General features: G+C 64.9%; 2 protein-coding genes across 2 annotated transcripts; one reads left to right on the top strand and one right to left on the bottom strand.

The window, feature by feature from the left end:
* The first annotated feature begins 419 nt into the window (after positions 1-419).
* LOC132086060 (histone deacetylase 6-like) lies at positions 420-13,106 on the top strand. Its single transcript, XM_059491523.1, has 12 exons — positions 420-585; positions 1,702-1,830; positions 3,168-3,336; positions 4,645-4,779; positions 5,565-5,633; positions 5,743-5,932; positions 7,435-7,584; positions 8,532-8,706; positions 8,949-9,193; positions 10,555-10,710; positions 11,718-11,846; positions 12,764-13,106. The coding sequence occupies exons 1-12, from the start codon at positions 429-431 to the stop codon at positions 12,833-12,835; spliced, it is 1,776 nt and encodes a 591-aa protein (XP_059347506.1). The 5' UTR covers positions 420-428; the 3' UTR covers positions 12,836-13,106.
* A 1-nt stretch (position 13,107) lies between these two features.
* WDR45 (WD repeat domain 45) lies at positions 13,108-23,831 on the bottom strand. Its single transcript, XM_059491524.1, has 10 exons — positions 23,610-23,831; positions 22,619-22,693; positions 21,496-21,600; positions 19,955-20,051; positions 19,275-19,369; positions 18,062-18,141; positions 16,836-17,044; positions 15,913-16,014; positions 15,645-15,787; positions 13,108-13,270 (listed from the first exon to the last, which is right to left on the bottom strand). Exons 1-10 carry the CDS (start codon positions 23,656-23,658, stop codon positions 13,161-13,163), a joined length of 1,065 nt encoding a protein of 354 aa, XP_059347507.1. The 5' UTR covers positions 23,659-23,831; the 3' UTR covers positions 13,108-13,160.
* Between the last annotated feature and the right edge of the window lie 3 nt (positions 23,832-23,834).

Here is a 23,834-nt window from a genome sequence, read left to right as displayed (position 1 = left end):
CGCCATCTTTGTTTCCCTCAGGGACCCCCCCAGACACCCCCAAAACCGCCCCCAAAAACCCCATGGCCCCCCCAAAACCCCCTCAGACACACCAAAATCCCCCTTAGATACCCCCAAACCCCCCCAAAACGCCCTCAGACACCCCAAAACCACCCCAATAACCCCAAACCTCCCTCAAAACCCCCCCAAAACCTGATACCCTGTCCAGCCCCAAAAGCCCCTCAGGGTCCCCCAGACCCCCTTGGGAACCCCGGACCCTCAGGGACCCCCTCTGAGACCCCCAGAACCTTCTCGGGGAACCCCAAAGTTGGGGGGGGGCACATTTGGGGTGCTCCCCCTGAGGAGCCTCCCCCCCACAGACAGCGAGGAAGAAGAGGAGGAGGAGGAGGAGGAGGAGGAGGAGGCGGAAGCGGGGGAGGAGGAAGAGCATGAGGATGAGGATGAGGATGAAGCTGAGGAGGAGGAGGATGAAGAGCAGGAGGGGGAGGGGAACCCCCCGGAGCCGCCCCCGGAGCCCCCGAGCAGAGCCCGGGTGGGGCTGGTGTACGACCCCCGCATGGAGGAGCACAGGAACACCTGGGACAGGTGAGGGGGGGCTGGGGACAAGTGGGACAGGTGAGGGACACGGGGACACACCTGCATGGAGGAGCACAGGAACACCTGGGACAGGTGAGGGGGGACATGGGGACACACCTGGGACAGGTGATGGACACCTGAGACAGGTGAGGGGGTCACGGGGACACACCTGGGACAGGTGAGGGACACCTGGGACAGGTGAGGGGGGACATGGGGACACACCTGGGACAGGTGAGGGGGAACATGGGGACACACCTGGGACAGGTGAGGGGGGATCTGTGACAGGTGACGGGGGGGACACCTGGGACAGGTGAGGAGGGCTGGGGCACACCTGTGATACCTGTCCTGGGGGTGTTTTTGAGGTGATTTCAGCTGGTTTTGGGGTGTTTTCAGGAGTTTTCAGGGTGGTTCGGGGATGGTTTTTTGGGGTATTTTTTGGGTGGTTTAGGGTTATTTCGGGGATTTCAGGTTATTTTGTGTGTCTTTATTGCAGCCGTCACCCCGAGGCCCCACAGCGGCTGCCCCGGGGGTGGTTTTGGAGTGATGGGGGGATATTTTTAGGGTTATTTTGGGGTGATTTCAGGTTATTTTGTGTGTTTTATTTCAGCCATCACCCCGAGGCCCTGCAGCGCCTGCCCTGGGGGTGGTTTTGGGGTGATTTTAGGGTTATTTTGGGTTATTTTGTGTGTTTTATTGCAGCCACCACCCCAAGTCCCCGCAGCGCCTGCCCCGGGGTTATTTTTAGGGTGATTTTAGGGTAATTTTGGGGTGATATCAGCTGTTTTTGTATGTTTATATTTCAGCCATCACCCCGAGTCCCCGCAGCGCCTGCCCCGTGGGTGGTTTTAGGGTTATTTTGGGGTTCATTTTGAGATGATTTGGGGTTATTCCGTGTGTTTTATCTCAGCCACCACCCCGAGTCCCCGCAGCGGCTGCCCCGGGGTGGTTTTAGGGTTATTTTGGGGTTCATTTTGAGATGATTTCAGGTTATTTTGTGTGTTTATATCGCAGCCACCACCCCGAGTCCCCGCAGAGGCTGCCCCGGGGGTGGTTTTGGAGTGATGGGGGGATATTTTTAGGGTTATTTTGGGGTGATTTCAGGTTATTTTGTGTGTTTTATCGCAGCCACCACCCCGAGTCCCCGCAGCGGCTGCCCCGCGTGCTGCAGCGGCTGCAGGAGCTGGGGCTGGCCCAGCGCTGCCTCCCCGTGCCCGCCCGGCCCGCGAGCCAGCGCCAGCTGCGGGCGTGCCACACGTGAGCGACACCGGGGACACGGGGGCACGCCTTGGCACGCTCCTGGGGGGTCATGGGGGTCACCTTGGGCGGGTCACGGGAGGGCTCTGGGGGGGTCATAGGGGGTCCTGGGTGTTTTGGGAGTTTGGGGTGTCCTGGCTGTTTTAGGGGTGACCCCTGTGTTTGAGGTGACCCGTGTGTTCTGGGGGGGCTCCTCCCCTGTGTTCTGGGGTGTTCCATATGTTTTGGGCTGATCCCTGTGCTTCGGGGTGTCCCGTGTGTTTGGGGTGTCCCTGGCTGTGTTGGTGACCCCCTGTGTGTCCCCCCAGGCGCTCCCACGTGCGGGCCCTGTCACAGGTGGCAGCACTGTCCCTGTGCTTGGGGTGTCGCTGTGTTTGGGGTGTCCCTGTGCTTGGGGTGTCCCTGTGCTTGGGGTGTCGCTGTGTTTGGGGTGTCCCTGTGCTTGGGGTGTCGCTGTGTTTGGGGTGTCCCTATGTTTGGGGTGACCCTGTGCTTGGCATGTCCCTGTGTTTGGGGTGTCCCTGTGCTTGGGGTGTCCCTGTGCTTGGCATGTCCCTGTGTTTGGCGTGTCCCCGTGTTTGGGGTGTCCCTGTGTTTGGGGTGTCCCTGTGTTTGGGGTGTTGCTGTGTTTGGGGTGTCGCTGTGTTTGGGGTGTCCCCGTGTTTGGGGTGTCCCCGTGTTTGGGGTGTCCCTGTGCTTGGGGTGTCGCTGTGTTTGGGGTGTCCCCGTGTTTGGGGTGTCCCTATGTTTGGGGTGACCCTGTGCTTGGGGTGTCCCTGTGTTTGGGGTGTCCCTGTGCTTGGGGTGTCCCTGTGTTTGGGGTGTCCCTGTGTTGGGTGTCGCTGTGTTTGGGGTGTCCCCGTGTTTGGGGTGTCCCTGTGTTTGGGGTGTCGCTGTGTTTGGGGTGTCGCTGTGTTTGGGGTGTCCCTGTGCTTGGGGTGTCCCTGTGCTTGGGGTGTCCCTGTGTTTGGGGTGTCGCTGTGCTTGGGGTGTCCCTGTGTTTGGGGTGTCCCTGTGTTGGGTGTCGCTGTGTTTGGGGTGTCCCCGTGTTTGGGGTGTCCCTGTGTTTGGGGTGTCGCTGTGTTTGGGGTGTCCCTGTGCTTGGGGTGTCCCTGTGCTTGGGGTGTCCCTGTGCTTGGGGTGTCCCCGTGTTTGGGGTGTCGCTGTGTTTGGGGTGTCCCTGTGTTTGGGGTGTTGCTGTGTTTGGGGTGTTGCTGTGTTTGGGGTGTCCCCGTGTTTGGGGTGTCCCCGTGTTTGGGGTGTCGCTGTGTTTGGGGTGTGCCGTGTGTTTCGGGGTGTCCCTGGCTGTGTTGGTGACCCCCTGTGTGTCCCCCCAGGCGCTCCCACGTGCGGGCCCTGTCCCGCGTGTCCCTGCTGTCCCCTCGGGAGCTGCGGGCGCTGTCCCAGCGCTACCCCAGCGTGTTCCTGTGCCCGCGCTCCTTCCGCTGTGCCCGCCTGGCCGCGGGGGGGGCGTGCGCCGCCGTGGGCGCCGTCATGGGGGGGCAGGTGAGGAAACGGGGGGCACGGGGGGGCACGGGGGCAGGTGGGCATGGGGGGGGCATGGGGGAACAGGGGGTAAAGGGGGGCAAGGGGGCCATGGTGGGGGGACAGGTGAGGAAACACAGGAGACATGGGGGGACAGGGGGGCGGGGGAGGGCAAAGGGGGGCACAGGGGGCCTTGTTGGGGGGGCAGGTGGGTAGGGGGGCACAGGGGGGACAGGTGGACGTGGGGGGCATAGGGAGGAAAAGGGGTCCATGCTGGGGGGACAGGTGTAAAAAGGGGGGTGACAGGAGGAGGCAGGTGGGCATGGCGGGGGTAACGTGGGCACAGGGGCCGTGCTGGGGGGACAGGTGCAGAAAGGGGCAGGGGGGGCAGGTGGGCATGGGGGGCACTGGGGGGCATGGGGGCACAGGTGGGTATGTGGAGCACACGGGGAGCAGGTGGGCACGAGGGGCACTGGGGGGACAAGGGCGCATGGGGGGCACTGGGGGGCATGGGGGCACAGGTGGGTATGTGGAGCACACGGGGAGCAGGTGGGCAAGTGGGGGCACAGGGGGGGACAAGGGGGCATGGGGGGCACTGGACAGGGAAAGGGGGCCGTGCTGGGGGGACAGGGGGGCATGGGGGGCATAGGGGGCAAAGGGGGGCACAGGGGGTTATGGGGGGGGACAGGTGGGCAAAGGGGGGGCACAAGGTGGGCACGGGGGCGGCAAAGGGAGGGGCAGCGGGGCATGGCAGGGCTGAGCCATGATGGGGGGGGGCATAGGGAGGGAAAGGAGGGGGCAAAGGGAGGGGGCTCAGGGGGGCCTGGGGATTTTGGGGTGCTGCCCCTGGGGGCTCCATCACCCACCCAGAGGGCATGGGGGGGCACAAGGAGCTCAGGGGGCACAGGGGGAAAGGGGGACAAAGAGGGGCAAAGGGCGAACAGGGGGTACTGGGGGGAAAAGGGGGGCACAGGTGGGTAATGGGGGGCACAGGGGGGTCTGTGGGTCTGAGCCCTGCTTGGCTCCCCCGGTCCTGCCGGGGTTTGGGGGTTCTGTGCGGTTTGGGGATTTCTGTGGGATTTGGGGGTACATGGTGGGGGTACCAGTGGGATTTGGGGGTACTTGGAGGGGGTACCAGTGGGGTTTGGGGGTCCCGGCGGGGTTCGGGGGTCCCTGTGGGGGTTCTGGGGGTCCCTGTGGGGTGTGGGGGGGTCCCTGTGGGGTTCGGGGGGGTCCCTGTGGTGTTCGGGGGTGCCGTTGGGATTCTTGGGGCCCTGGAGATGTTCGGGGGTCCGGGTGCCCCTAAGTGCCCCCACGCCGTGCCCGCAGGTGCGCTCGGCGCTGGCCGTGCTGCGCCCCCCAGGGCACCACGCCCGGCCGGGCTCCGCCGGGGGCTTCTGCCTCTTCAACAACGCGGGGGGTGGCGGCGCGGCACGCGCAGAGCCTGGCGGGGACCCCCCTCAGGTACCGGGGGAACGGGGCTGGGAGACCCCTCGGGTATGGGGGGAACGGGGCAGGGAGACCCCCCTCGGGTACCGGGGGAAACGGGGACCCCTCTCAGGTATGGAGGGAACGGGGCTGGGAGACCCCCCTCGGGTACGGGGGGGGGGTGGGGGAACCCCTCAGGTATGAGGGGAGTGGGGGGGTCCCCCTCGGCTACGGGGAGAATGGGAGATCCCCCTCAGGGTACGGGGGGGAACGGGGGATCCCCCTTGGGTGTGGGGGGCTGGGGAACCCCCTCAGGTACGGGGGGGGAGCGGGGCTGGGGGATCCCCTTGGGTACGGGGGGGGAAACGGGGACCTCCCCCCAGGTACAGGGGAAACGGGGGGACCCCTCAGGGTACCGGGGTCTGGGGACCCCCCTCGGGTACCGGGGGAATGGGGGGAACCCCTCGGGTATGGGGGGAACTGGGGGAACCCCCTCAGGTGTGGGGGGAGTGGGGAACCCCTCGAGTACAGGGGAGAATGGGGGATCCCCCAGGTGTGGGGGGAATGGGGGACCCCCTTTGGGTGCAGGGGGAATGGGGCTGGGGACCCGCTCGGGTACGGGGGACCCCTCCTCAGGTATGGGGGGCTGGGGGATCCCCCACAGGTAAGTGGGGACCCCCTTGGGTATGGGGGGCTGGGCTGGGGGACCCCCTCGTGTACGAGAAACCCCCTCAGATATGGGGGTCTGGGGGCTGGGGGACCCCCTCAGGAACGGGGATTTGGGGGTTGGGGACGCCCCCAAACCCCCCCTGTGTCCTCAGGGTGCTGATCCTGGACTGGGACATTCACCACGGCAACGGCACCCAGGAGATCTTCGAGGAGGACCCCAGGTGGGGAGGGGGTCTGGGGGGTCCTGGGGGGTTTGGGGGTACCCAGGGGGGTTTGAGGGCACTCTGGGTCGGTTTTTGGGGTCTCTGACCCCCCCTTGCCATCCCCCAGTGTCCTGTACGTGTCCCTGCACCGCCACGACGGCTCCTTCTTCCCGGGGGGCCCGGGGGGGTCCCCGTGGCGCCGGGGGAGGGGTCCCGGCCGCGGCTTCACCCTGAACGTGGCCTGGGGGGGGCCCCGCGTGGGGGACCCCGAGTACCTGGCGGCGATGGCGCGGCTGGTGCTGCCCGTGGCGTGCCAGGTAAGGACAGGGGGGCACGGCAGGGGGGCTATTGGGGGTTTGGGGGGACCCCGAGTACCCGGCAGCGATGGCGCGGCTGGTGCTGCCCGTGGCGTGCCAGGTAAGGATGGGGTTTGGGGTTATTCGGGGTTTGGGGTTATTCGGGGTTTGGGGTTATTTGAGGTTTGGGTTTATTCGGGGTTTGGGGTTATTCGGGGTTTGGGGTTATTCGGGGTTTGGGGTTATTCGGGGTTTGGGGTTATTTGAGGTTTGGGGTCATTTGGGGTTTGGGGTTATTTGAGGTTTGGGGTTATTCGGGGTTTGGGGTTATTTGGGGTTTGGGGTCATTTGGGGTTTGGGGTTATTTGGGGTTTGGGGTTATTCGGGGTTTGGGGTTATTCGGGGTTTGGGGTTATTTGAGGTTTGGGGTTATTCGGGGTTTGGGGTTATTCGGGGTTTGGGGTTTGGGGGGACCCCGAGTAGCCGGCGGCGATGGCGCGGCTCATGCTGCCCACGGTGTGCCAGGTATGGCTGAGGGGCACGGGATTGGGGTTTGGGGTCTGGGGTTTGGGGTTAGGGGATGGTTTGAGGGCTGGGGTTTGGGGGGTGGGGTTTGGGGTTCAGGGCTGGTTTGGGGTTCGGGGATGGTTTGGGGCCTGGGGTTTGGGGTTTGGGGCTAGGGGCTCCAGTTTGGGGTCTGGGGCTGGTTTGGGGGTCTGGGCTTTGAGGGCTGGGGCTGATTTGGGGTTTAGGGTTTGGGGTTTAAGGTTTGGGGTCTGGGGATTGGGGGCTGGTGGCCAGATGGGGGTTTGGGGTTTGTGATTTGGGGCAGGTTTGGGGTCCAGGTCTGTTTTGAGGTCTGGGTCTGTTTTGGGATTCGGGTCCGGTTTGGTCCTGGGTGTCTCTATGGGAGGCTGCGATGCTTTTGGGGGGCTGGGTACCTTTGGGGAGGGGGATCTGGGATTGTTTAGGGGATTTGGGTTTGTTTTGGGGGGTCTGGGTTTGTTTTGGGGAGGATTTGGGTTTGTTTGGGGGGGGAATTTGGGTTTGTTTTGGGGGGGGCTCTGGGTCCCTTTAAGGGTGGTTGGGTCTCTCTGGGGAAGGGTCCTGTCCCTTTTTGGGGGCTGGGTCCCTCTGGGGGGTTCTGGGGGGTCAGGCTTGTTTGGGGGGCCTGGGCGGGGTCAGGGTTGGGCTGGGGGGGTCTGGATTCCTTTGGGGTGGCTGGGGGGGTCTGGGTTGTTTGGGGGGCTCAGGGTTCTTTTGGGGGGCCTGAGGGGGTCTGCCTGTGGTTTAAGGCGGGGGGACCCTTTCAGGGATCCTTTCTGGGGCTCTTGGGTTCACTTTGGGGTCCCGGCTCCCTCTGGGGTGTCCCTGCTCCCTTTTGGGGGTCCCAGCTCCCTCTGAGGGGCTCCGTGCCCCCGTTTGGAGCTGTTGTGACACTCGGGGGGGTCCCGGCTCCCTTTGGGGGTCTCGGTGCCCCCGTCAGGAGCCGTTGGGCCCCCCCTGATGTCGGTGCCCCCCAGTTCGGGCCGGAGCTGGTGCTGGTCTCGGCCGGCTTCGACGCGGGCCGGGGGGATCCCCTGGGGGGGTGCCTGGTGTCCCCCCAGACCTTCGGCCTCATGACCCACCTGCTGGGGGGGCTGGCGGGGGGGCGCCTTGTGCTGCTGCTCGAGGTGAGAGGGGGTCCTGGGGGGGTCCTGGGGGGGTCCCAGTGAGGGACTCCGGGGGGTCCGGGGGCTTGGGGGGTCCTGGGGGGCTCCTGGGGGGTCCCAGTGAGGGACTGAGGTCCTGGGGGGGGTCCCAGTGAGGGGCTGGGGTCTCCGGGGGGGCGGTTTTGGGGTCCCGGGGGTCCCTGAGGGTCTCCTTGGGGGTCTGGAGGGGGTCCCAGGGGAGCAGTTTGGGGGTCCTGGGGGGTCCCGGGGAGGGCTGGGGGGGTCCCGAGGGTGGTTCTGGGGGGGCCTGGGGGGGTCCCAGTGAGGGGCTGGGGTCCGAGGGGGTGGATTGGGGGTCCCAGGGGGGGCCTGGGGTCCCTGGGAGGGGTTGGAAAAGCCCTCGGGGGCTTTGGGGACCCTCCCTGGGGGGATGGGGAGACCCTGGTGGGGTCCTGGGGGTCCCTGGGGGTCTCCTTGGGGGTCTGGGGATCCCAGGGAGGGTCGGAGGGGCTGGAGCCGGGTTTGGTGGGGGAGGGGGCTTGATCTGGGGTCCCTTTGGGGGAGGAGGGGGCGCTGGGGGTGCCGGGCCCTGCTTGGGGGGATGGTCTGGGGTCCCGGGGGTGGCACTGGGGGAGGGGTCTCTGATCCAGGGGGTCTCTGAGGGTCTCTGCCCCAGGGGTTTCTTTCCTGGGGGTCTCTGACCGGGGGTCTCCCACCATGAGGGTGTCTGATCCGGGGGTCTCTGACCGGGGGTCTCTGGGGGGGTCTCTGGGGTCTCTGACCGGGGGTCTCTGGGGGGGTCTCTGGGGTCTCTGACCGGGGATCTCTGGGGGGGTCTCTGGGGGTCTCTGGGGTCTCTGACCGGGGGTCTCTGGGGGGGTCTCTGGGGTCTCTGACCGGGGGTCTCTGGGGGTCTCTGGGGTCTCTGACCGGGGGTCTCTGGGGGTCTCTGACCGGGGGTCTCTCAGGGCGGCTACAACCTGGCGGTGACGGCCGAGGGGGTGGGGCAGTGCCTGGGGGTCCTGCTCGGGGACCCCCCCACGCTGCCGCCCCCCGGGAGCCCCCAGCCCGCGGCGCTGAGGGCGCTGGGCCGGAGCCTGCGGGCACAGCGGGGCTGCTGGAGCTGCCTGCGCCTGCCCCGCGGTGAGACCCCTCCCCAAATAGCCCCAACACTGCCCCGGGACCCCCAAACCCTGCCCCGCGGTGAGACCCCTCCCCAAATACCCCCGGGACCCCAGAACCCTCTGGGACCCCCAAAACCCCCTGGACCCCCCAACTCTGCCCTGAGCCCCCTCCCCTAAACTCCCAAACCCGACCCAGCCCCCCCAGCCCCATCCCCCACCGGGGACCCCCCCAAATCCCCCAACCGACCCCTCCCCCCACAGTTGAGCCCCCCCCGGAGGCCCCCAAGGAGGGGGAGGGCAGCGATGACGTCAGAGCGGCCGCCGATGACGTCACGGGGTCTCCGCCCCTGGACGCCGCCATTCGCCGCCTGGGGGCGCTGCAGATCGGGGACGGCCCCGGGGGCGGGGCCAAGGCCGGGCTGGGGGCGGAGTCACCGCCAGGCCCCGCCCCCAGCGCTGAGGCCGCGGCCCCGCCCTGCTGGGAGGAGGAGGAGGAGCTGGAGGAGGTGGGGGAGGGGCTGGGGAGAGGGAGGGGGAGGGGCTGGGGGGGTTTGGGGTCTGGGGGCGTCTGGGGGAGGGGTTTGGGGAGGGGCTTTAGGGGATTTGGGGGTTGGGATTTGGGAAGGTGTCTGAGGGGGTTGGGGGTTTGGGGAGGGGTTTGGGGGAATTTGGGGTTTGAGGAGGGATTTGGGGGGGTTTGGGGAGGGGTTTGGGGAAGGGTCCGGGGTTTGGGGGTTTGGGGAGGGTCTGGGGGAGGGGTTTGGGGGAATTTGGGGTTTGAGGAGGGGTTTGGGGGGTTTGGGGAGGGGTCTGGGGGGCGGTTGGGGTTTGCGGGGGGTTTGGGATTTGGGGAGAGGTCTGAAGGAGTGGGTGGGGAAGGGGGCTGGGGGTTTTGGGGGTTTTGGGGGGGTTGGGATTTGGGGAGGGAGCTGGGGGGTTGGGGGAGGGGTTGGTGCGGGGTCTGGGGGAGGTTTGGACTTTGGGGGAGGGGTCTGGGAGGGTTGGGGAGGGGGCTGGGGGCGTTTGAGGTTTAGGGGAGGGTCTAGGGGGTTTGGGGAGGGTGTAGGGGAGGGGTGTGGATGAATTTGGGGTTTGAGGAGGGATTTGGGGGGTTTGGGGAGGGGGTTGGTGGGGGTTGAGGTTTGGGGGTTTGAGGAAGGGTCGAGGGGTTGGGGTTTGGGGGAGGGTCTGGGTGGGTTTGGGGTTTGGGGGAGGGTCTGGGGGTTTGGGGAGGGGTCTGGGGAGCGGTTGGGATTTGGGGAGGGGTCTGAGGGGGTTTGGGGGAGGGTTTATAGGGAGGGGTTTGAGGGGGATCGAGGTTTGGGGGGGGATTTTGGGGAGGGGGATTTTGGGGAGGGGGCTCAGGGCAGGGAGTTTGGGAGAGGTTTGTGCGGGGGTTGGGTTCAGGTAAGGGGGATTTGGGGCTGGGCTTGGGGGATTTGGGGGCCCTGAGTTTGGGGCTGGGCTTGGGGGAGGATTCTGGGGAAGGTTTGGGAGTGGGTTTGGGGGGAGAGGATTTGGGGTGGGGTTGGGGATGAAGATTTGGGGAATGGAGATTTTGGGGAGGGGGTTCAGGGAAGGGGGTTTGGGGGAGGTTTGTGTGGGGCTTTTGGGGTTGGATTAGGTGGGTTTGGGGTTGGGTTTGGGGCTGAGGATTTGGAGGAGGATTTGGGGCTGGGTTTGGGGATGAGGATTTTGGGATGAGGATTTGGGGCAGGATTTGGGGGATGAGGATTTGGAGGAGGATTTGGGGGATGAGGATTTTGGGGAGGATTTGTGTCTGGATTTGGGGATGAGGATTTGGGGCAGGATTTGGGGCTGGATTTGGGGCTGGATTTGGGTCTGAGGGTCGTTCCCCGGCGGGCAGGGGGCGCTGTTCGCGGTCACGCCCCTCCAGGGCTGTCCCCACCTGGGGGCCGTGGCCCCGCCCCCCGCCGGGGGGGCCCTGGGGACCCTCCTGCCCCCCCCGTGCGGGGTCTGCGGGAGCCGCAAGGAGAACTGGCTGTGCCTGAGCTGCCACCAGGTGAGACCCCAAAAACTGCCCCAAAAACTGCCCCTGAACCCCAAAAACTGCCCCTGAAACACCCCCTGAACCCAGAACTGGCTGTGCCTGAGCTGCCACCAGGTGAGAGACCCCAAAAACTGCCCCTGAACCACAGAAATTGCCCCAGGACCCCAAAACAGCCCCTGAACCCCTAAAACAGCACCGAGACTGCCCCTGCCTCCCAAAACCACTCCTACACCCCAACAACAGCCCCAAAAGATGTCCTGCACCCCAAAACCAGCCCCAAAACCACCTCCTGCACCCCAGAAGTACCCCCTGCCTCCCAAAATCCCCCTCTCAGCCCTGAATCTCCTCACACCCCCTAAATCCTCCTGCACCCCAAAACCTCCCCAAACCCCACCTGCACCCCTAAATACCCTGAATACCCTAAAAACAGCCCCTGCACCCCAAAATTCCCCCAAATCCCCTCACATCCCTAAATCCCCCCAAATCCCCCCTGCACCCTTAAATCCCCCAACTCACCCTGCACCCCTAAACCCCCCTCACCCCTAAATCTCCCCCTGCATCCCACAACTGTCCCCCACACCCCAAATCTTCCCTGCACCCCCAAATCCCCCCCAAACCCCTAAATCCCCCCACACCCCCAAATCCCCAAACCCCCCTGCACCCCTAAATCCCATGAAAGCCACAAACCCCCCCTGCACCCCTCAACCCCCCACACCCCTAAATCCCCCCAATCCCTAAATCCCCCCACAGCCCCAAATCCCCAAACCCCACTGCACCCCTAAATCCCACGAAAGCCACAAATGCCCCCGCACCCCTAAACCCCCCCTGCACCCCTAAATCCCCTCACACCCCCTCTCAAGCCCCCAAACCCCCCCATACCTCTGAATGCCCCTGCACCCCTGAACCCCCTCTGAACCCCTCAACCCCCGCACCCCTGAACCCCTCACACCCCTAAGTGTCCCTCAGACCCCCGGACCCCCCCACACCCCTAAATCCCCCCCGCCCCCCCCATCCCGCAGGTGCTGTGCGGGCGCTACGTGGGGGGGCACATGCTGACCCACGGGGGGGCCCAGGGGCACCCGCTGGTGCTGAGCCTGCGCGACCTGGGGGCCTGGTGCTACCCCTGCGGGGGCTACGTCACACACCCGGTGGGTAAATATGGGTCTGGGGGCTTCACTGGGGTCTGGGGGTGTCACAGGGGGCCGGGGGCTACCCCTGCGGGGGCTACGTCACACACCCGGTGCGTGAATTGGGTCTGGGGGCTTCACTGGGGTCTGGGGGTGTCACAGGGGGGCCTGGTGCTACCCCTGCGGGGGCTATGTCACACACCCGGTGCGTGAATTGGGTCTGGGAGTGTCCGGGCGTTTTTGGGGTCTCTGTCACCCACCCGGGGGGCAGGGGGGGCTCTCGGGGATCTGGGGGGCACGGGGGGGTCTGGGGGCTCGGGGGTTTTTGGGGGGCTATGTCACACACCCGGTGCATGAATTGGGTCTGGGGGTGTCCGGGCGTTTTTGGGGTCTCTGTCGCCCACCCGGGGGGCACAGGGAGTCACCGGGTGCTGCCCCTCTGGGGGGCTGCATCACCCCCTGGCGGGCACGGGGGCGTCCCTGGGGGTCCCAAAGGGTCCCTGCGCCCCCCCCGGGTTTGGGGGTCTGGGGGGCTTTGGGAATGAACCATTGTTAGAGCGGGGGGGGGGCGTGGGGGTGACACAGTGGGTGAGACCACTGTGGGGGGCAGGCAGGGGGTGAACCATCGGGGAATGGGGGGGCAGGGGGTGAACCATTGAACTGCTGGGGTGGGGCTGGGCTGAACCACTGCGGGATGAGGGGGGCAAAGTGGGGATGAACCATTGTGGGGATGAGGGGGGGACGCTGGGCTGGGGGTTGAAGTTGGAATGAACCATTGGGCAGGGGGAAGCGGGGGGGGATTGGGGCGAACCATCAGGGTACGGGGGAGGCAGGGGGCAGTCCTACCCCCGACTGCACCACTGGTGAATGAGGGGGGGGGATGAGGTTGGAAAGAACCACGGAGGGTCCCTTATCTAACCCCCCTCCCCCCCCCGCAGGTGCTGCTCCCCACCAAGACCTTCATCTACCGCCTCAAGTTCGGCACTGACCCCCCCTCCTCCTCCCTGTGAGCCCCTCCCCCACCCCCCGCCCCCCCCCACTCTTAAAGGGCTACACCCGTGCCAAGCCCCCCCCATCACCAGCACCCCGAACCCCCCCGGGCCAAAGGCTGGGCCGGGCCTGGGGGCGGGGGAGGGGCAGGGGGGGACACCCCCCCCATAGCGCGGGGGGGTCCCGGGGCACGCGGGGGGACCCCGGTTTTGTATCCCCCCCCCCCCCTTTTGGAGGTTTTATAAATCCCCTTTGTTACGCCGAGACACCAATAAAGAGACGGGCCAGGTTCGGGGGGCTCCGAGGTTTTGGGGGTGCCCCGGGTGTGGGGGGGTCCCGGGGGGGTCAGAAGTCGTCGTCGTCGCAGATGTCCAGGAAGACGTCGAAGGCCTCGCGGTTGCAGTTGCCGTCGGGGCTGAACACGTACTTGTGGAACGTTCCGTCCACGCACACGGCTGGGGGGCACGGGGGGGGTCAGGGGGCTCCAGGTGGGGGATTTGGGGTGCGGGGAGGGGCCCTGGGGGGGTTTGGGGGTGCGGGGAGGGGCCCTGGGGGGGTTTGGGGGTGCGGGGAGGGGCCATTGGGGGGGTTTGGGGGGGTTTAGAGGGCTCCCGGAGGGGGTTTAGAGGTGCAGGAAGGGGCCATGGGGAGTTTTAGGGGGTGTGGGGAGGGACCCTGAAGGATTTAGGGGGAGTTTGGGGGGGTTTAGGGGAGATTTAGAGGGTCCCTGGGGGGTTTGAGGGGTGCAGGGAGGAGCTCTGGGGAATTCAGGGGCGCAGGGAAGGGGCCATGAGGAGTTTAGGGGGGCCCTAGGGGGTTTTAGGGGCACAGTGAATGGCCCAGGGGGGATTAGGGGGTCTAGGTGTGGTTTAGGGGTGCCGGGAGGTGCCCTGGGGGGGTTTAGGGGGACTTCAGGGGGTCCCCAGGGGGTTTTAGAGGTGCAGGGACGGGCCCTGGGGAAGTCTGGGGGGGCTTAGGGAGGCCCTGGAGGGGTTTAGGGGGTCCCTGGGGGGGTTTAGGGGTACAGGGAGGGGTCCTGGGGGGCTTCAGGGGTGTGGGGAGGGGGTCCCAGAGGGTTTTGGTGATGCCTGGGGGGTCCTGGGAGAGCCGGGGGGGGGGTTTAGGGGGGGTCTCAGGGGACTTTGGGGTGATCTGAGATCCCAGGCTGGGGGAGTTTGGGGTGCCTGGGGGGGTTTGGGTGCTGTGGGCACTTGGGGGTGTCCCTGGTGGGTTATGGGGTCCCTGGGTGTATTTTGGGGTCCCAGGGAAGACAATGGGGGCTCCCAGGGGCTGTTTGGGGTCCCAGGGGATATCTTGGGGTGGTTTAGGGGGGATTCCCCAATGACAGAGTTGGGGCCGCCTCCCTCTTCCGAAGGCAAAACCCCAGAAGGGATTGGGGTCCCTTAGAGCTATTTTGGGGTCCCTCAGGGTATTTAGGGTGTGTCTGGGTTATTTTGGGGTCCCTTTGTTTATTTAGGGTGTGTTTGGGTTATTTTGGGGTCCCTCAGGGTATTTAGGGTGTGTCTGGGTTATTTTGGGGGCCCTCAGGGTATTTAGGGTGTGTTTGGGTTGTTTTGAGGTGTTTCAGATTTCTTTTGGGGTGGGTTTGGGGTACATTAGGGTATTGCAGTGTTATTTGGGGTCCCTCAGTGTTGTTGGGGTGTTTTTGGGGCTGTTTTGAGGTGTTTCTGGGGGCGTTTTTGGGGTCTTTCTTGAGGTGTTTCTGGGCTGTTCTGGCACTCACTAATGACAGAGCTGGGGCTGTTTTTGGGGTGTGTTTGGGCTGTTCCTGGGCAGTTTTTAGGCTGTTTTGGGCTGTTTAGGGGTGTTATTTGGGATGCTGTGTGCACTCACCGACGACGGAGCTGGGGCTGTTTCTGGGGCAGGTTTTGGGCTGTTTCTGGGGTGTTTTGGGGGAATTTCGGGGGTGTTCAGGGGTGTTATTTGGGCTGTTCTGGCACTCACTGATGATGGAGCTGGGGCTGGTTTTGGGGGGTGTTTGGGCTGGTTTTGGGGTGTTTCTGGGCAGTTTTTAGGCTGTTTTTGGGGGATGTTTGGGCAACTTCGGGGCCTCTTTCTGGGGCTGGTTTTGGGCAGTTTCTGGGCAGTTTTTGGGGGGGTGTTTGGAGTGTTTCTGGGGCAGTTTCTGGGCAGTTTTTAGACTGGTTTTGGGGCTGTTTCTGGGGCTGTTTCTGGGGCTGGTTTTAGGCTGCTTTTGGGCTGTTTTTGGGGCTGTTTTGCACTCACCGATGACGGAGCTGGGGCTGTTTTGGGGCGTGTTTAGGCTGTTTTGGGGGGATGTTTTAGGGGTGCTTAGGGGTGTTTCTGGGCAGTTTGTCACTCACCGATGACAGGGCTGGTTTTTGGGTGTGTTGAGCTGGTTTTGGGTCTGTTTTTAGGCTGTTTTTGGGGCTGTTTTGCACTCACCGATGACGGAGCTGGGGCTGGTTTTGGGGCTGTTTTGGGGCAGTTTCTGGGTTGTTCTGGCACTCACCGATGACAAAGCTGGGGCTGGTTTTGGGCAGTTTTTGGGGTGTTTAGGGGTGCTATTTGGGGTCTGTTTTTAGGCTGGTTTTGGGGCAGTTTTGCACTCACCGATGACGGAGCTGGGGCTGTTTCTGGGGTGTGTTTGGGCTGGTTTTGGGGGCAGATTTTGGGGTGTTTAGGGGTGTTTCTGGGCTGTTTTGCACTCACCAATGACAGAGCTGGGGCTGGTTTTGGGGCAGTTTTTGGGGGGTTTAGGGGTGCTATTTGGGGTCTGTTTTTAGGCTGGTTTTGGGGCAGTTTTTGGGGGGTTTAGGGGTGTTTTTGGGGCAGTTTGTCACTCACCGATGACGGAGCTGGGGCTGCGGCCGGCCCTGCCAAACGCGCACACCCCGGGGGCCTCGGCCGGGACGGTGAAACTCGCCAGGGACCACTGGGACTCCACGTAGGGCCCCAGCACCGGGCCCACCTTGCCCACCCGCGCCAGCCTGGCCAGGGGGGCACAGGACAGGGGTCAGGGGGCACAGGACAGGGGTCAGGGGGGCACAGGACAGGGGTCAGGGGGGCAGGACAGGGGTCAGGGGTTTGGGGACCCCCCCCGTCCCCCACTCACGCCGAGCGCCGGTTGAGCCGCGTGTCCCGCAGGGCGAAGACGTGCCCGGTGCCTTTGTCACTGGCCGCGCACAGGAACGAGCAGTCGGGGCTGAAGGCCAGGCTGGGGACCCCAGAACAACGTTAGGGATGGGGGCCCCCAAAATCCCATCAGAGATCGAGGGGGACCCCAAAATCCCCTTCAAAATCCTGTCAGGATCAGGGGGCACCCCAAAACCCTGTTAGGGATGGGGCGCACACCAAAATCCCCGCAAAAGCCCATCAGGGATGAGGGACACCCCAAAACCCCGTTCGGATCAGGGGCCACCCCAAAATCCCATCAGGACTGAGGGTACATCCCAAAACCCCTGCAGGGATGCGGGGACCCCCCAAAACCCCCCTAAAACCCCGTCAAGGATGGGGGGACCCCAAAACCCCATCAGGACTGGGGAGACACCCCAAAACAATCTACAAAATCCTATCAGGGATGGGGGGCACCCCAAAACCCTGTGGGGGATGGGGGGGATCCCAAAATCCCCACAAAGCCCTGTTTGGATCAGGGGCACCAGCAGAGCATGGAGAGAGGTTGGTCCCAGCTCCAGCCCCTCCCAGTCCCCAGTGCCCCCAGTCCCTCCCAGTGCCCCCAGTCCCACCAGTAGAGCGTGGCGGGGTCGGTGCCAGCCCCCCCAGTGCCCCCCAGTCCATCCCAGTCCCACCAGTAGAGCGTGGTGGGGTCGGTGCCATGGCACAGCTCCAGCCCAGCCCCATTGTCCCCATTGCCCCCAGTGCTCCCAGTCCCCCCCAGTCCATCCCAGTCGCACCAGTAGAGCGTGGCGGGGTCGGTGCCAGCCCCCCCAGTCCCCCCAGTCCATCCCAGTCGCACCAGTAGAGCGTGGCGGGGTCGGTGCCAGCCCCCCCAGTCCCCCCAGTCCATCCCAGTCGCACCAGTAGAGCGTGGCGGGGTCGGTGCCGCGGCGCAGCTCCAGCAGGCGGGCGCGGCTCTGGGTGCAGAAGAGCCGGATCAGGGTCCCCCGGCGCGAGGCTGAGGCCACCAGGGTGCCCGGGGGGCTCAGGGCGGCGCAGCCAACCTCGCTCTGGTGGGCGTTGATCGTCACCGGCGCCGAGGACGTGCCCGGCTTGGCCGAGCCCAGGTCCTGGGAGAGGGGGACGCCGGGCTGGGACCAGTATGGCACCAGTGTGGGACCAGTACAACCCCAGTGCCACCCAGTACAACCCCAGTACACCCATAGTGCAGCCCAGGTCCCGGAGAGACGGGGACAACGGGCTGGCACCGGGGCATACCAGTGTGGCACCGGTGCCACCCAGTGTGGGACCAGCGCCACCTCAGTACCACCAGTGCAACCCCAGTGGCGCCCAGTATAACCCAGTGCCACCCAGTACAGCCACAGCGCAGCCCTGGTCCTGGAGAGAGGGGAGACACCGTGGTGGGACCAGTATGGCACCAGTATGGCACCAGTAGAGCCCCAGTGCCACCCAGTGCCACCCCAGCACAATCCCAGTGCTCCCCAGTACAGCCACAGTGCAGCCCAGTATCACCCAGTGCTCCCTAGCATGGCCACAGTGCCAACCAGTATGGCCCAGTGCAGCCCAGGTCCTGGGGCACAGGGATGGGGTGAGGGACTCTCCAGTACGGCCCCAGTGCCTCCCAGTATCCCCCAGCGCACACCAGTTACCCCCCGGTGCTCACCAGTGTAAGCCAGCACCACCCAGTGCTCCCCAGTATTACTCACAGTGCCCCTCAGTGTCCCCCAGTGCACCCCAGTATCACCCAGTGCTCCCCAGTATTACTCACAGCGCTCCTCAGTGTCCCCCAGTGCACCCCAGTATCACCCAGTGCTCCCAGTACCAGCTCAGCCTCGCCCCGCTCCCCAGTGCTCCCAGTGCTCCCCATTTTCCCAGTTCTTCCCAGTTCTTCCCAGTCCCCCCAGTCCCTCCCAGTTCCCCAGTCCCTCCCAGTACTCCCAGTTTCCCAGTCCCCCCAGTCCCCCCCAGTTCCCCCAGTTCCCCCAGTACCTCCCAGTCCCCCCCAGTACCCCCAGTACCTCCAGTACCCCCCAGTCCTTCCCAGTCCCCCCAGTCCCTCCCAGTTCCCCCAGTCCCCCCAGTCCCCCCAGTTCCCCCAGTCCCCCCAGTTCCCCAGTCCCGCTCACCACCAGCTGCAGGCTGCCGCATTTGTGCCCCGGGAACACGAGCAGGGCGCGCTCCACGCTGGGACACAGATCCACGATCCCTGCGGGACCACGGGGGACACGGTGACACCCACGGTGACACCACAGGGCAGGGGGACCCCAAAATCACCCCACGGGACAGCGGGGACCCCAAAAACACCCACAGGACAGCAGGGACATCATAGTGACACCCCAAAAACACCAGGACATTGGGGACCCCATAAAACCCTCCCCAGGACAGTGGGGACATCACAGGGACACCCCAAAAACAGCACAGGGCAGGGGGACCCCAAAATCACCCCAGGGCAATGGGGACCCCAAAAACACCCACAGGACAGTGGGGACATCACAGTGACACCCCAAAAACCCCACAGGGCAGGGGGACCCCAAAATCACCCCCAGGGCATTGGGACCTGAAAAATACCCCAGGACAGTGGGGACCCCAAAAATACCCGGACAGTGGGGACCCCAAAATCCCCCAGGACAGCGGGGACTGCAAAACCCCCCCAGGAAATTGAGGACCCTAAACCCCAGGACCATGGGGACCCCAAAATCCCGCAGGAAATCGAGGACCCCAAAACCCTCCTGGACACTGGGGACCCCAAAAACACTCAGGATATTGGGATCCCAAAATCACCTTGGACATTGGGACCCCAAAATCACCCCCTGGATACTGGGATCCCAAAAGCCCCGCCCAGGACAGCAGGGACCCCAAAAACCTTCCCCAGGACAGTGGGGTGTCCCTGCACCCCAAAACCCCACAGGACAGCGGGAACCCCAAACACTGGGGACACCTCAGGACATTGGGGCGTCCCCAACCCCAAAACACACCCAAGACTTTGGGGACCCCAAAATCCCCTCTGGACATTGGGGACCCCAAAATCCCCGGACAGTGGGGACCCCAAAACCCCCCCAGGAAATTGGGAACCTCAAAACCCTCCTGGAAATTGGGGACCCCAAAACCTCCCTGGACACTGGGGACCCCAAAATCCCCCACTGGTCATCGGGGACCCCAAAAATCCCCATGACATCGGGGTCTCCCTGAGTCTCCTCAGAGCATTGGGGTCCCCCCTGGGTCTTGGGGTCCTTCTGCAATTTCTGGGGTCCCCTTGCGGTTTCTGGGGTCCCTCCCATAATTTTTGGGGTCCCTCCGGGTTTTTGGGGTCCCCCTGGGTTTTGGGGTTCCCCCCCCCACCTTTGGGGTTGTCGCGGGTGTCGAACTCAAAGAGCTTTGTGGGCCGGTGGGGGAAGGAGAACACGTAGAGACGGGTCTGCAGGGCCACCACCAGCCTGGGACAGGGACAGGGACATCAGTGCTGCCCCAGTGCTCCCAGTTCAACCAGTGCCATCCCAGTGCTCCCAGTGCCACCCCAGTGCTCCCAGTTCAACCAGTGCCACCCCAGCGACCCCAGTACAGAACACATAGAGACGGGTCTGCAGGGCCACCACCAGCCTGGGGACAGGGACACCAGTGCCATCCCAGTGCCACCCCAGTGCTCCCAGTGCCAACCCAGTGCTTCCAGTGCCTCACCCAGCACTCCCAGTCTCCCCTAGTCCCTCCCAGTTCCTTCCAGTTCCCAGTCCCCATTCCCAGTCCCCATTCCCAGTTCCCAGTCCCATTCCCAGCTCCCCCAGTCCCATTTCCAGTCCCCTCCAGTTCCCATTCCAGTTTCTGCAGTTCCCAGTCCCCATTCCCAGTCCCGTTCCCAGTTTCCCCAGTTCTCATTCCCAGTTCCCAGTTTCCCCATTCCCAGTCCCATTCTCAGTCTCTCAGTTCCCATCCCCAGTCCCATTCCCAGTTCCCCCAGTTCCCATTCCCAGTATTCCCAGTTTGTCCATTCCCAGCCCCCCCAGCGTTCCCAGTTCCCCCAGTACCGGTCGTGCCGCATGCGCACGGCCAGCACGGGCTTGGGGAAGCTGAACTCCAGCACCAGCTTGTCCTTCCCCTCACGGGCATCGTCCCAGATCAGCACTGCACAGACAGACAGACAGACAGACAGACATGGGCACAGCCCCAGCTTGTCCTTCCCCTCACGGGCATCGTCCCAGATCAGCACTGGGGACAGACAGACAGACAGACATGGGCACAGCCCCAGCTTGTCCTTCCCCTCACGGGCATCGTCCCAGATCAGCACGGCACAGACAGACAGACAGACAGACAGACAGACAGACATGGGCACAGCCCCAGCTTGTCCTTCCCCTCACGGGCATCGTCCCAGATCAGCACTGGGGACAGACAGACAGACAGACAGACAGACATGGGCACAGCCCCAGCTTGTCCTTCCCCTCACGGGCATCGTCCCAGATCAGCACTGGGGACAGACACACAGACAGACAGACAGACAGACATGGGCACAGCCCCAGCTTGTCCTTCCCCTCACGGGCATCGTCCCAGATCAGCACTGCACAGACAGACAGACAGACAGACAGACAGACATGGGGGACACCCAACATGGGGACAGCCCCACACTGGGGACAGGGACAGACAGACACGGGGACAGCCCCACACTGGGGGCACCCTGATATTGGGGATACCCCCACACCGGGGACAGGGACACCCCAGGCTCAGGGGGACAGCCCCACAATGGGGACACCCCAATACTGGGGACAGGGACACCCCAGGCTCAGGGAGACACCCCCGCATTGGGGACACCCCAATACTGGGGACACCCCGGGCTCAGGGGGATGCCCCAACTTTGGGGACAGGGGACACCCCAGGATCAGGAGAGACTGACACCCCAATACTGGGGACACCCCACAGTGGGGACACCCCAGTACTGGGGACAGGGACGCCCTGGGCTCAGGGGGGACACCCCAATATTGGGGACATGCCCATAGGAGGGACACCGATATTAGGGGTCAGGGGGACACCCCAACATTGGGACACCTCCACACTGGGGACATCCTGATATTGAGGACATGGGACACCTCCACGTGACGGACACCCTGATACTGGGGACACCCCGGGGTGAGGGGGGACACCCCACAGTGGAGACACCCCAATACTGGGGACAGGGGGCACCATGACATTGGGGACACCCCAACATTGGGGACACCCCGATATTGGGGACAGGGGGCACCGCGGCATGGGGGACACTCTGACACTGGGGACACCCCGATATTGGGATCCCTCCTAGGGGGTGTGGGGAAGGACCCTGATTCTGGGCACCCCCCGGGTTTTGGGGTGCCCCTCAGTGAATTCGGGGCCACCCCCTCAGTTTTGGGGGACCCCTCAGTGATTTGGGCCCCCCGATTTTTTGGGATCTCTCAGGGAATTGGGGTCTCCCGGGTTTTTGGGGATCTCCCTGGGATTTGGGCCTCCCCAGTTTGGGGGAACCTCTCACTGAATTTGGCTCCCCCCCCGGTTTTGGGGATCCCTCAGTGAATGTGGGGTCCCCCCCGGTTCCGGGGCTCACCTGAGGCGTCGGGGAACTTGGGGTGGCTGCCCCCCCCCACGATGGCCAGCAGGTTGGAGCGGTGCAGCATCTCCACCAGCCCCACGCTGCCCACCTGCTCCGCATCTGCACCCCGAAACACGGGGGGACCCCGAAATCAGGGGAAAACACCCCCGAGAGCGGGGACACCCCCAAACCCCAGCGACCCCCCCAGACCGAGGGGCACCCCCAGCCCCAAATGTTGGCACGGCCCAAATTTAGGGACCCCCCCAAAAGGAGAGACCCCCCCCAAAAGTGACCCCTCCCCGGGGCACCCCAAAACAGCCCCAGCTGCCCCTCCCCCAACACCCCCCAAAGCCCCTCCTCAATTCAGGGACCCCCCCCAAAAACTGCCCCCAGCCCCGGACACCCCCAAACCCCCCAGGCTGAGGAGCCCCCCAAAAACCCCAAATCCCCCTCCCAGCCCTGGGGGACCCCAAAACGCCCCAAAATTCCTCTCCTGGCTCCTTCTCTGCCCACAAAGACCCCAAAGCCCCCCCAAAATCCACTGAGACCCCCAGGGACCCCTCAGGGTGGGGGGATCCCCAAAATCCCCTGGGACCCCCTGGGATCCCCCACACGCCCCCAGCCAAAGGTGTCCCCCAGGTGTCCTCACCACTCCCCCGGGTGTCCCCAATGTCCCCAAGCCCTCACCCAGGTGTCCCCAATGTCCCCAGGTGTCCCCATCCCCTCACCCAGGTGTCCCCAAGTGTCCCCATGTCCCCACAGCTGTCCCCAGTGTCCCCAGGAGTCCCCCAGTGTCCCTCACCCAGGTGTCCCCATGTCTCCCCAGGTGTCCCTGGGTGTCCCCAGCCCCTCACCCAGCTGTCCCCAGGTGTCCCCACGTCCCCCCAGGTGTCCCCAATGTCCCCATGTCCCCCCAGCTGTCCCCAGATGTCCCCACGTCCCCCCAGGTTTCCCTCACCCAGGTGTCCCCATGTCCCCCAAGGTGTCCCCAATGTCCCCAGACCTCACCCAGGTGTCCCCATGTCCCCCCAATGTCCCCAGTGCTCACCCAGCTGTCCCTACCTGTCCCCAATGTCCCCAGTGTCCCCAAGCCCTCACCCAGGTGTCCCCAATGTCCCCAGTGTCCCCAAGCCCTCACCCAGGTGTCCCTTCTCCATCAGGGGCTCCACGTTGAAGATCCGCACCCCCGAGTCCATGGCGACACAGAAACAGCCTGGGGGGCACGGGGGGACATTGGGGGGACCTGGGGGGGGCTGGGGACACCCGGGGGGGGATTTGGGGACATCTGGGGGGACATTGGGGGGGGTTTGGGGACACCTGGGGGGACATTGGGGGGGTTGGGGACACCAGGGGGGGCTTGGGGACACCTGGGAGGAGCTGGGGGGATTTGGGGGACACCCGGGGGGGTTTGGAGGGACAGCTGGGAGGGGCTTTGGGGACACCCGGGGGGGTTTGGGGGTCCCTGGGAGGGGCTGGGGGGGCTCTGTGGGCTATTTGGGAAGGCCCTGGGGGGATTTGGGGGTGCCTGAGGGGCGTTGGGGGCTCCCAGGGGGCACCTGGAGGGTTTGGGGGTCCCAGGGGGACATTTGGGGGTCTCGGAGGGGGCGGGCTGGGGGTCCTGGAGTGAACTCGGGGGTTGGGGGTGCGGGGGTGTTTTGGGGGTTCAGGGGGGAGCTTGAGGTCCCGAGGGGGCGCTGGGGGAGGTTTGGGGGTTCGGGACCCTGGGGTTCGGGGGTTCGGGGGTCCAGGGGTCAAGGGGTCAGGGGGTTCTGGGGGTTCCGGCTTTTGGTGGTTCGAGGGTTTGGGGGTCCGAGGGTTCGGGGTTTTGGTGATTCGAGGGTTCAGAGCTTTGGGAGTCCGGGGGTTTGGGGGTTCGGGACGTTTAGGGGTTCCGGGGTTCCGGGAGTTCTGGTGGTTTCGGGGTTTGGGGGTTCAGGGGTCCGGGTATTTGGGGGTTCAGGGTATGGGGGTTCAGGAGCTCAGGGCTCCGGGGTTCAGGGGTTCGGGTTTCAGGGCTCCGGGGTTCAGGGCTTCGGGAGTTCAGGGGTTTGAGGGTCCGGGGTTTCAGGGGTTCGAGGTTCGAGGGTTCGGGGTTCAGGGGTCCGGGAGTCCGAGCCCCCCAAACTCACTCTGGTCCTGGTTGAAGCGCAGGCTGTTCACCCCCCGGGCCTGCGCCATGGCGGGGCGCGCCGGCGGCGGCGGAGCCGCTTCGGGGGCAGCAGAAAGCGGGGAGCGAGAGGTCCCAAAATCCCGCCGGGACCCCCCAAAACCCCAAAATCCCCAAAATTGCCCCCAGACCCCGCGGCCGCTCCCGCGGGGCGCTCAGACCATAGAGACGCCTCAGAGCGCCGGCC

Source organism: Ammospiza nelsoni, chromosome 35, assembly GCF_027579445.1.
Source record: "Ammospiza nelsoni isolate bAmmNel1 chromosome 35, bAmmNel1.pri, whole genome shotgun sequence".
NCBI lineage: Eukaryota > Metazoa > Chordata > Aves > Passeriformes > Passerellidae > Ammospiza > Ammospiza nelsoni.
Note: the sequence above shows the minus strand (reverse complement) of the source record. Positions and strands in the feature narration are given on the sequence as shown.

Bases quoted from the DNA above. Each gene is read 5' to 3' on its own strand.
- LOC132086060 (XM_059491523.1), top strand. From the start codon at position 429: ATGAGGATGAGGATGAGGATGAAGCTGAGGAGGAGGAGGATGAAGAGC. The intron at 586-1,701 runs GTGAGGGGGGGC...GTTTTATCGCAG, and splicing joins CACAGGAACACCTGGGACAG to CCACCACCCCGAGTCCCCGC. The intron at 8,707-8,948 runs GTGAGACCCCTC...CTCCCCCCACAG, and splicing joins CTGCCTGCGCCTGCCCCGCG to TTGAGCCCCCCCCGGAGGCC.
- WDR45 (XM_059491524.1), bottom strand. From the start codon at position 23,658: ATGGCGCAGGCCCGGGGGGTGAACAGCCTGCGCTTCAACCAGGACCAG. The intron at 20,052-21,495 runs GTGAGCCCCGGA...CTGTCTGTGCAG, and splicing joins CAAGTTCCCCGACGCCTCAG to TGCTGATCTGGGACGATGCC. The intron at 13,271-15,644 runs GTGAGTGACAAA...CGTGCCCCCCAG, and splicing joins CAGCCCCAGCTCCGTCATCG to CCGTGTGCGTGGACGGAACG.